Source organism: Entelurus aequoreus, linkage group LG01, assembly GCF_033978785.1.
Source record: "Entelurus aequoreus isolate RoL-2023_Sb linkage group LG01, RoL_Eaeq_v1.1, whole genome shotgun sequence".
Taxonomy (NCBI): Eukaryota; Metazoa; Chordata; class Actinopteri; order Syngnathiformes; family Syngnathidae; genus Entelurus; species Entelurus aequoreus.
This window is the reverse complement of record NC_084731.1, coordinates 63,310,358-63,323,225: the sequence shown is the minus strand read 5'-3', so window position 1 is coordinate 63,323,225 and position 12,868 is coordinate 63,310,358. Positions and strand designations below refer to the sequence as shown.

Sequence of the window (12,868 nt, the reverse complement as noted above, 5' to 3'; positions counted from 1 at the left end):
AGGGAACCTTCTCAACATTCCTAAGTCATGGATGGTCACACATCTGATATTTGTGTCAACTTGTTGATTTGTGGCATTTGAAGGACTCTAAGTGACTCGTTGTGTTTGGATTCTGCAGGACTCCCCCCTCAAGGCGGTCCAGATGCTGTGGGTCAACCTCATCATGGACACGCTGGCGTCGTTGGCGCTGGCCACCGAGCCTCCCACCGAGTCTCTGTTGCTACGGAAACCGTACGGCCGCAACAAGCCCCTGATCTCCAGGACCATGATGAAGAACATCCTGGGCCACGCCGTGTACCAGCTGGTCATCATCTTCACCCTCCTGTTTGCTGGTCAGAAAACATTCCTTTATCCTCATGAACAGATGTCTGGTGGCGTACATGGCGGTGGTCAGACTGTATGCATTTGGAGATGTTGCTGGTCCTTGGTTCTGTTCCTAAACTATCAGGTCAAGTTTGTTAGTGTGATCTACTAAGACTGCGTGTACAGTTGATAACAGGTGAAAAAGTGGTGTACTATGCAGGCTGTCACCATGGAGACACTCATATGCTCCATCATGTTTGCTCATGTTGTGCAACATACGGCTCACGCCACTTTTGGGCCAATACAGAATAGTGATAGAGACAACCGAACCTATTTTTAGCACGATGGTGCGTCTGAAGCATTAGAAAATGGATGCAAGAGTGCATAAAAATGTTCTTGCAAGAAGGTTTAGAGTGATATCACACATCTTCAAGTATCAATGATATCACACATTTTCAAGTGTCAATGACATCACACATCTTCAAGTATCAATGACATCACACATCAAGTATCAATGACATCGCCAGTGTTGGGTTAGTTACTGAAAACCAGTAACTAGTTACAGTTACTAGTTACTTTATTTCAAAAGTAACTCAGTTACTTACACCAAAAAGTAATGTGTTACTGTGAAAAGTAACTATTTAGTTACTTATTTTTTTCTTTTTTTCTTTTTTTTATGGCTCCCATTAATGCCCTTTTAGCCTACATTTCAGTACTGTTATTGCACTGGAGAATAATACAATCTGTTGATCAACTTGACATTCATTTGCATCACTGAACTCTGCTAAGCAATGTGGTCTACATACAACACACAAAGAAAAAGATATGTTTCAAAGGGACAATTTATTTCAGGCCAGAACAAATTGACAAAACTATTTTAAATAGCTGCAACATAACATACATAAGTAACTAACAGCATAATAACAGCGTAGCTGTAAACCTGGCTTCACCCAAGGAAGGCACACATGACATACACAAAGCCTAACCAGGCATTTTTTTTCTCTCAAGGAATTCGGAAATAAAATCATGTATTCAGGAGCCCAGAACAGTCTACACATGTCCCCAGTTTTAGTTTAGAGATAAGGAAAGATTGGCCTGGCCCACTAGGATCCCTCTTTATTTTTGTGAACTTTATAGTCTATACGTTTAGAGTGATGTGATAATCAAACACTCTAGAAGTCTAGAATGAAAGAGTATATAAGAGAATTGACAGAGTGTGTGTACCTTCAATGATGAATGATGAGCAGAGGCAGAGTTTGGAGTGTTTTCTTTAGCTCGCTTTCCATGTTTATGTACTCACTGTCGAGGTACTTGGAACATGTTTTCCGTGCCATTTGCTGTTTGATGCCGGTATCATGCTAATTAGCTGCCTGAAAGCGGGTGACTCCACTGTAGAAATAGCCTGCATGTCTTCTAGCACATACGCTGCAATGGCTCTATCAATGTTGTCCTGGCTAGCAGTGCCTCCGTTGAAATCCTTAAGTGGAGCTGAAGTGGCATTGGAGTCTGTGTCTTTCTTTACTAGCTTCGTCGAAGCATGTTGCTTTTGTAGCTGTTTCAGCAGATTTGAATTGCTGTTTTGGGCAGTATTCCCGGGCGCGGTCACTGTTGCTGCTCACTGCTGCTGCTCACTGCTCCCCTCACCTCCCAGGAGGTAATCAAGGGTGATGGGTCAAATGCAGAGAATAATTTCGCCACACCTAGTGTGTGTGAGACAATCATTGGCATTTTAACTTTAACTTTGAGTAGATGGGATCTTTGATCCAAGACACAACTTACATTTAACTAAAAAGTAGATCAGGGGCCGTATTTATCAAGCGTCTTAACTCCTGAGAATTTGCGAAATTTAGTCCTACTCTCAAATTTAAGAATAAAAGCTATTTATCAACATTCTTAAGTCTAAGAATCACTCCTACTCTCCACAATATTTAAGAGACCTTCAGAGGTGTCTTAAGTGGTTAGGAGTTGCCAGCAGGGGATGGCACTGAGGCGAGAGAGACGTGCGCGAACGTTCAGGGAGCGGAAGGATGTCCTGGCTTTGTTTCATGACGAGCAGCTGATCAAACGGTATCGTTTAGACAGAGCGGGTATTATTTTTGTCACAGATTTAATAATTTTCGATTCCTTGTTGATTTCTGCATGTGGCTGCAGTGGGCTAGTATATATAGAGCCACCCACACCGGTTTCAAATTAGTTGCCTAATTAATGAATTGGAAAGAAAATGTTATGAGAGTAGCGTATGTGTGTGTGTGGCCCTTTAATATGTGACAGCATGTGAGGTGAGTGACGTCAGTGAGTGTGTGGGCGAGAGAAGAGAGGGAGCGGTAGCGTGAGTGCGGGCGGGGACTAGTTTGTTTTGTGTTGGATTGGCTGTGTGCAAGCAATCAATAAAGCAAGATTTGCAACTAATCGCTGGACTCATCATTCACTCTAAAGTCGTCCGTTGTGGAGACCCACTGCCGGGTAAAGTGAAGGGTGTTGCCCCGAGCATACATCCTGGAGAAGTGTCTCCCCTGCGCTCTTCGACTACGGTCTGGGAGCAGAAAGCAGGAAAGGTGCAACAAAAAGGAAACATTTATTTTTGATTCATTGCCAATATTGTTTGTTTGTTTTGTATTATTTTGTAGTTTATTGTCAAAATATACACTCCCATTGTCCACTTAAATATTTCTAAGATATTTATTTATTCTTAGACAAGGGATTCCCTTCCGTGATTGGTCATTTCTATGGACACAGAAATGACGTCACCTAAAATTCCGTTTACGTCACACAGTAATGTCGTAATTCAGCTCTGAGTGTGACACTTAAGATCATACTTGCCAACCTTGAGACCTCCAATATCGGGAGGTGGGGGGGCGTGGTTAAGAGGAGAGTATATTTACAGCTAGAATTCACCAACTCAAGTATTTCATATATATATATATATATATATATATATATATATATATAAATACTTGACTTTCAGTGAATTCTAGCTATATATATATATATATATATATATATATATATATAAATACTTGACTTTCAGTGAATTCTAGCTATATATATATATATATATATATTTATTTATTTTATTATATATATAAATAAAAGAAATACATGAATTTTAGTGTTCATTTATTTACACATATATACACACACACACAACACTCATTGTTGTACTTGAAAGTACAATGCTTTGTTAAGGGTTGAATTGTCCATCCTCTTTCTATTCTCTGTCACTATTTTTCTACTCACCTACTCAGTGGCCTAGTGACCTACTCAGTGGCCTAGTGGTTAGAGTGTCAGCCCTGAGATCGGTAGGTTGTGAGTTCAAATCCCGGCCGAGTCATACCAAAGACTATAAAAATGGGACCCATTACCTCCCTGCTTGGCACTCAGCATCAAGGGTTGGAATTGGGCGTTAAATCACCAAAATGATTCCCGGGCGCGGCACCGCTGCTGCCCACTGCTCCCCTCACCTCCCAGGGGGTGATCAAGGGGATGGGTCAAATGCAGAGGTCAAATTTCACCACACCTAGTGTGTGTGTGACAATCATTGGTACTTTAACTTTAACTTTAACTTCTAACCATGCTGAACACCCTCTCTGATGATGCATTGCTGTGTGGCACGCACAAAAGTGCTTTCATCAAATGCACGAGAGTGTGGAATCTTCCATCTCTCCCTAGCATGGCCCAAAACCGGTCAATCCTTGCTTCCTGGGGAAGATCTTCCCTGGCAAGCAATTGGTACTCCAGTACTTGTACCCGGAGGCTGGTCAGGTCCAATCGCAGCTGCGGCAGACTTTTTTTGGGGGGGGCGTGGCCTCCAGCTCCGGCTGAATACCGGGAGTTTGTCGGGAGAAAATCTCTGTCGGGAGGTTGTCGGGAGAGGCGCTGAATATCGGGATTCTCCCGCTAAAAACGGGAGGGTTGGCAAGTATGCTTAAGATTCAGTCCTACACTTCGCTGAAAGTGTGAGTAAGACGCTTGATAACTAACTTTTAAGTGCAGCTTTCAGCGAATAATTTATTTAATCTTAAGTCAACTCTTAGCAGACTTCTTAGGAGTAATTCTAAGAAGCTTGATAAATACGGCCCCAGGTCTTGGGTCTAGTTTCCAACCCGGTCCACATTAGAAGTGTTTTCCTCTGAGAAGTCATGTTCATCTTGAGGTGTTGCCATTTTCTCAGCTGACTGCAAGAACCTTCCTCCCTAATTCACCCTCATGGCTTCTTCTCCCGCTAGGCGAGAAGTTCTTCGACATAGACAGCGGGCGCAACGCTCCCTTGCACTCGCCGCCGTCTGAGCACTACACCATCGTCTTCAACGTCTTCGTCATGATGCAGCTCTTCAATGAGATCAACGCCAGGAAGATCCACGGTGAGAGGAATGTCTTCGAGGGCGTCTACAGGAACCCCATCTTCTGCAGCGTGGTGCTGGGGACCTTCGCCCTGCAGGTAAACCTCATTGCAGGAAGTCATGTGACCTCCAATGACTTTCACACTTTGTTGTCGTATTAGGAGCACGTGGCTTTAGAACACTGATCCTCAAACTGTGATCCATCCAGTGAAAGTATCACCTCATTAAATATTCAAACACAGTGTTACTCTTCAAACTGTAAATGTGTGTACATATATATGTGTGTGTATATATATATATATATATATATATATATATATATATATATATATATATATATATATATATATATATATATATATTGTGTATACATAGATGCGTGTATACTGTATATATCATCATCGTGGGGGGACTGGTGCACAGACAGTCACCACACGATCCCTGGAGTCCAAGACGACTGGGGACCCTTTTCTGCTGCAGCCTTCATCCGCCTTCCCAGCCTGTTATGACGCTCCATAGGGTTAGCAATCATCCTCTGCCTGTTCCACTGTTGAGGTCTTGGGTTGTTATTTCCCCATAACTGGGCCCACATGGATGTGGGGGTGCCTTCCTCCGCCATCGCAGCCGTTGTGGTAGTTCTTACATCTACCGTCTTCCGCCTGCTCCGCCGTTGAGGTCTTCACCGTATCCCTAGGTAGGGGGCAATCAGGTACTAGGCCTTTGCCAAGGGCCACCTGGGGTAACAGTAGTAAAGGGGTTAACCTCCTAGTGCCCCAAGACCCCATAGAGGAGCCTCCACTGCCGGATACACTTTAAAGTCATGCCCAGGACTGATACTGTATTTATATGTAAATATTAGGGGTGTGGGAAAAAAATCGATTCCAATTCGAATCACGATTCTCACGTTGTGCGATTCAGAATCGATTCTCATTTTTAAAAAATCTTTTTTTTTTTAAATTTAGTTATTTTATATATATTTTATTTATTTATTTATTTATTAATCAATCCAACAAAACAATACACAGCAATACCATAACAATGCAATCCAATTCCAAAACCAAACCCGACCCAGCAACACTCAGAACTGCAATAAACAGAGCATATGAGAGAAGACACAAACACGACACAGAACAAACCAAAAGTAGTGAAACAAAAATAAATATTATCAACAACAGTATCAATATAAGTTACAATTTCAACATAGCAGTGATTAAAAATCCCTCATTGACATTATCATTAGACGTTTATAAAAAATAAAAAAAATTAACAATAGTGTCACAGTGGCTTACACTTGCATCCCATCTCATAAGCTTGACAACACACTGCGTCCAATATTTTCACAAAGATAAAATAAGTCATATTTTTGGTTCATTTAATAGTTAAAACAAATTTACATTATTGCAATCAGTTGATAAAACATTGTCCTTTACAATTATAAAACCTTTTTACAAAAATCTACTACTGTGCTTGCATGTCAGCAGACTGGGGTAGATCCTGCTGAAATCCTATGTATTGAATGAATAGAGAATCCTTTTGAATCGGGAAAAAATTGTTTTTGAATCGAGAATCGTGTTGAATTGAAAAAAATCGATTTTGAATCGAATCGTGACCCCAATAATCGATATTGAATCAAATCGTGGGACACCCAAAGATTCACAGTCCTAGTAAATATATATATATATATATATATATATATATATATATATATATATATATATGTATACACATATATATATATGTACACATATGTAAATATATATATGTATATACAGTATGTATGTATATATGTAAATATATATATATATGAGTGTATATATGTAAATGTGTATATGTATATACAGTATGTATGAACAGTATATGTACATATATATGTACATATATATGTATATATGTAAATATGTACATATATATGTAAATATATATATACATACATATATACATATATATATATATATATATATATATATATATATATATATATATATATATATATATATATATATATATATATATATATATATATATATACACTATATTGCCAAAAGTATTTGGCCACCCATCCAAATGATGACAATCAGGTGTCCTAATCACTTGGCCCGGCCACAAGTGTATAAAATCAATCACTTAGGCATGGAGACTGTTTCTACAAACATTTGTGAAAGAATGGGCCGCTCTCAGTGATTTCCAGCGTGGAACTATCATAGGATGACAAATCCAGTCGTGAAATTTCCTCGCTCCTAAATATTCCAAAGTCAACTGTTGGCTTTATTATAAGAAAATGGAAGTGTTTGGGAGGAACAACAACTCAGCCAGGAAGTGGTAGGCCACGTAAACTGACAGAGAGGGGTCAGCGGATGCAAATACTTTCTGCACAGTCAGTTGCTACAGAGCTCCAAACTTCATGTGACCTTCCAATTAGCCCACGTACAGTACGCAGAGAGCTTCATGGAATGGGTTTCCATGGCCGAGCAGCTGCATCTAAGCCATACATCACCAAGTCCAATGCAAAGCGTGGGATGCAGTGGTGTAAAGCACATCGCCACTGGACTCTAGAGCAGTGGAGACGCCTTCTCTGGAGTGATGAATCACGCTTTTCCATCTGGCAATCTGATGGACGAGTCTGGGTTTGGAGGTTGCCAGGAGAATGGTACATTTCGGACTGCATTGTGCCGAGTGTGAAATTTGGTGGAGGAGGAATTATGGTGTGTGGTTGTCTTTCCGAAGTTGGGCTTGGCTTTTTAGTTCCAGTGAAAGGAACTTTAAATGCTCCAGGATACCAAAATATTTTGGACAATTCCATGCTCCCAACCTTGTGGGAACAGTTTGGAGCGGGCCCCTTCCTCTTCCAACATGAAAGCAAGGGCCATAAAGACATGGGTGACAGAGTCTGCTGTGGATGAACTTGACTGGCCTGCACAGAGTCCTGACCTGAACCCGATAGAACACCTTTGGGATGAATTCGAACGGAGACTGAGAGCCAGGCCTTCTCCACCAACATCAGTGTGTGACTTCACCAATGCGCTTTTGGAAGAATGGTGGAAAATTCCTATGAACACACTCCGCAACCTTGTGGACAGCCTTCCAGAAAAAGTTCCCCAAAAAGTTCATATGAGTCAAGGCAGGTGGCCAAATACTTTTGGCAATATAGTGTATGTGTGTATATATGTATATGTATATATATGTAAATATATATATGTATATATTTAAATATATATAACTATATATGGGCAGCACGGTGGAAGAGGGGTTAGTGCGTCTGCCTCACAATACGAAGGTCCTGAGTAGTCGTGAGTTCAATCCCGGCCTCGGGATCTTTCTGTGTGGAGTTTGCATGTCCTCCCCGTGACTGCGGGTACTCCGGCTTCCTCCCACCTCCAAAGACATGCACCTGGGGATAAGTTGATTGGCAACACTAATTTGGGCCTAGTGTGTGAATGTGAGTGTGAATGTTGTCTGTCTATCTGTGTTGGCCCTGCGATGAGGTGGCGACTTGTCCAGGGTGTACCCCGCCTTCCGCCCGATTGTAGCTGAGATAGGCTCCAGCGCCCCCCGCGACCCCGAATGGATGGAACTATATATATGTATATATATATACATATATGTGTATATGTATATATGTAAATATATATATATGTAACATGTATATGTTTATATATATATATATATATATATATATATATATATATATATATATATATATATATATATATATATATATATATATATATATATATATATATATAAATGCTATTATTTGACATGCAGAGTGATACTGTAACCTTAGTGGCCTTGTATCTTGTATAGGTACTACAGTAGTGTGTGTGTGTGTGTGTGTGTGTGTGTGTGTGTGTGTGTGTGTGTGTGTGTGTGTGTGTGTGTGTGTGTGTGTGTGTGTGTGTGTGTGTGTGTGTGTGTGTGTGTGTGTGTGTGTGTGTGTGTGTCTTCTTCTATGGTTATCATCACACCGTGTGCTCTTTGACTCCTCAGATCGTCATCGTTCAGTTTGGCGGGAAGCCCTTCTCCTGCACGGCTCTGGCCATCGACCAGTGGCTGTGGTGCGTCTTCATCGGCGTGGGCGAGCTGCTGTGGGGGCAGGTGAGCACCTTCTACTTCTAGGAAAAGCCTCAAACTGTTGCCATCACGACCATCGCCATGGTAATGAGATCACACATGAAAGTAGTGGACGCCCGCTGGGCTTCGGGGGGTGGGGGGTGGTTTGGAATGAACCCGGCTTGTGGGTCCCTCAATGAATACTCACAAACACGCCATGGCGGCCATGATCCAACACTTGAACAATGTCAGACTTAGCAGCGAGAGAAGGTAATCCTTAGCAGCTTGCTGAGTTCACGTGGAGGACACGCTGAAGATGGCGACTGACGAGTGGGAATCATATTCCAGGTAGAAGATCACCAAGTTGACTTCCTGTGGACGTGCAGCACAGAAGACATGTCTGCCTTGTGTCAGTATTTGATGGATCACACTCTTGCACAGCTCTTTTCAACTGCTGAACATCAAGGCCAAACCAACATTTTCTATCAATGACATCACACATCTTCAAGTATCAATGATATCACACATCATTTAGTATTATGACATCACACATCTTCAAGTATCAATGATATCACTAATCTTCAAGTATCAATGATATCACACATTATTTAGTATCAATGATACCACGCATCTTCAAGTATCAATGATACCACATATAATTTAGTATCATGACATCACACATCTTCAAGTATCACTGATATCACACATCAAGTATCAATGATATCACACATCAAGTATTAATGACATCACACATCTTCAAGTATCAATGATACCACATTATTTAGTATCAATGATATCACACATATTCAAGTATCAATAACATCACACATCATTTAGTATCATGACATCGCACATCTTCAAGTATCAATGATATCACACATCATCAAGTATTAATGACGACACACATCTTCAACTATCAATGATATCACACATCAAGTATCAATGACATCACACATCTTCAAGTATCAATGACATCATACATCATCTGGTATCAGTGATATCATGCATCATCAGGTATCAATGACATCACACATCATCTAGTATCAGTGACATCACACATCAAGTATCAATGACATCATACATCATCTGGTATCAATGATATCATACATCAAGTATCAATGACATCACACATCTTCAAGTATCGAGGATATCACACATTATCAAGTATCAATGATATCACACATCTTCAAGTATCAATGACATCACACATCACCTATCAATGACATCACACATTATTTAGAATCAATGATATCATACATCTTCAAGTATCAATGACATCACACATCTTCAAGTATCAATGATTTCACATCAAGTATCAATGACATTACACATCTTCAAGTATCAATGATATTACACATCTTTAAGTATCAATGACATCACACATTATTTAGTATCAATGATATCACACATCTTCAAGTATCAAAGACATACATCATCAAGTATCAATGATATCACACATCTTCAGGTATCAATGACATCACACATCTTATAGTATCAAACTCTACAGTAGATTGTGAAAACACTTAATTATTGTTGTTGTTGTTGTTGGTTGTGTTGTTTACAAGCAGCAGATGCGACACACCTGAGCTCTTTCAAGCAGCCATTTATTCACCTGTCCCTCCATCTACAAGGTCCCACCTCTATCGCCGCTGTGCCAATAACAAGGCTGTGTCAGGTTGCCCGTGATTGGCCAAGAGTCAGTACTTGAGTCTTTCACCAGGGTCATTGATGTAGTACTTGAGTCTACCACCGGGGTCAGTGATGTAGTAGTACTTGAGGCTTTCACCAAGTTCAGTGATGTAGTACTTGAGTCTTTCACCGGGGTCAGTGATGTAGTACTTGAGTCTACCACCGGGGTCAGTGATGTAGTACTTGAGTCTTTCACCAGGGTCATTGATGTAGTACTTGAGTCTACCACCGGGGTCAGTGATATAGTACTTGAGTCTACCACCACGTTCAGTGATGTAGTACTTGAGTCTTTCACCGGGGTCAGTGATGTAGTACTTGAGTCTACCACCGGGGTCAGTGATGTAGTACTTGAGTCTTTCACCAGGGTCATTGATGTAGTACTTGAGTCTACCACCGGGGTCAGTGATATAGTACTTGAGTCTACCACCACGTTCAGTGATGTAGTACTTGAGTCTTTCACCGGGGTCAGTGATGTAGTACTTGAGTCTACCACCGGGGTCAGTGATGTAGTACGTGAGTCTTTCACCAGGGTCATTGATGTAGTACTTGAGTCTACCACCTGGGGTCAGTGATGTAGTACTTGAGTCTACCACCAGGGTCATTGATATGGTACTTGAGTCTTTCACTAGGGTCATTGATGTAGTACTTGAGTCTTTCACCAGGGTCATTGATGTAGTACTTGAGTCTACCACCAGGTTCATTGATGTAGTACTTGAATCTACCACCGGGGTCATTGATGTAGTACTTGAGTCTACCACCGAGGTCAGTAATGCAGTACTTTAGTCTACCACCAGGGTCAGTGATGTAGTACTTCAGTCTACCACCAGGGTCAGTAATGTAGTACTTGAGGTCAGTAATGTAGTACTTGAGTATATCACCGGGGTCAGTGATTTAGTACTTGAGTCTACCACCAGGGTCAGTGATGTAGTACTTGAATCTACCACCGGGGTCAGTAATGTAGTACTGGAGTCTACCACCAGGGGTCAATAATGTAATACTTGAGTTATGTAGTACTCAAGTCTACTACCAGGGGTCAATAATGTAATATTTGAATTATGTAGTACTCAAGTCTACCACCGGGGGTCAGTAATGTAATACCTGAGTTATGTAGTACTCAAGTCTACCACCAGTGGTCAGTAACGTCTCCCTCCCTCCCAGCTGATCTCGGCCATCCCCACTCACCACCTGAAGTTCCTCAAGGAGGCGGGTCACGGCATCACCAAGGAGGAGATCCCTGAGGAGGAGCTGATGCACCACGCGGACGAGATCGACCACGCCGAGATGGAGATGAGAAGGGGCCAGATCCTCTGGTTCAGGGGTCTGAACCGCATCCAGACCCAGGTACCAAGTCCACGTGTCCTCCTTTGGCGCAGCCTGACCTTGTCAGACGTTGAAAAAAATCACAGATGTTGAATGTTCTTGAACATTTGGTCGCCCGTAAGGACCAGATGAGTCGCCCGTGGGCCTGTTCTAAAAAAAAAAAAAAAAAATTTTTTTTTTTTTTTTTTAAATTAAATCTACATAGAAAAAACACAAGATACACTTTCAATCAGTGCATCAACCCCCCCATGCACACTCATCCACACCCACTCACACAAAAGGGGTTATTTCTTTCTGCTACCAATATTCTGGTTCCCACAACATAGACAACACATCTGCAAGGGACACAGTCCCTGAAGCACACATGATTGTATAGGCTGCTGGTCCACTAACATTTTCATTAATTACTATGTTTTATGTAATTATTTTTATATTGTTTTACTTTCTTTTTTATCCAAGAAAATGTTTTTTATTTATTTATCTTATTTTATTTTATTTTTTAAAAAAGGGCCTTATCTTCAACAGACCAGGTTGTCAATGAAATTAGATTTGTTTAAAGGGTTTTTTAAACCAGGCCCAGTCCAGATAATGTCCAAGTCGGACTCAGCAACACACACCTTCATTCATGTACACAGAAAAAAATTAGGGAACACAACAGATTGCATATAATTTATAAACAAAATTTAATTTTCAAAATAAGCATTTATGTACAGTCCAGATTATGTCCAGGTCACTCAAATTAGGGAACACAACAACAGATATCATATAATCTATAAACATAATTATACTTTCAAAATAAGCCTTTGAGGACTTCTCATCTTTTTTTTAATGTTTTTTGGCATCATTATCGTTTTCAACCATGTAACTTTCTAAAGTTAGAAAATACTGAATAAATGTTTTAAAGAAAGTAATACTAAGTGAATATCTGTTTTTGGCCTTAAAAATAAACATTTTACCGAGTGCTATAATTAAATTGACTAAATCATGATTGTCAATGAACTCTCCTAAAATAACAGAAACCACATTAAGCTTCATAAACAAACCAATCCTTAAAAACATTTTTTCAACTTCCACCCAAAACAAAGACACAATATGACAATACCAAAACAAACGCAGGGTGGATTCAGGCTCCTGACAACAAAATCGGCAATCATCTGACTCTGTCA

General features: G+C 40.6%; 1 protein-coding gene across 5 annotated transcripts in view; it reads left to right on the top strand.

Moving 5' to 3' along the window:
* LOC133655653 (plasma membrane calcium-transporting ATPase 1-like) overlaps positions 1 to 12,868 on the top strand; it is a 232,155-nt gene that overhangs the window by 199,004 nt on the left and 20,283 nt on the right. For all 5 annotated transcript variants that reach the window (XM_062056042.1, XM_062056033.1, XM_062056016.1 and 2 more), the window contains 4 exons: positions 119 to 332; positions 4,530 to 4,741; positions 8,631 to 8,738; positions 11,541 to 11,723. In XM_062056042.1, the coding sequence (XP_061912026.1) occupies positions 119 to 332; positions 4,530 to 4,741; positions 8,631 to 8,738; positions 11,541 to 11,723 (717 nt within the window). The remainder of the gene's footprint in view (positions 1 to 118; positions 333 to 4,529; positions 4,742 to 8,630; positions 8,739 to 11,540; positions 11,724 to 12,868) is intronic.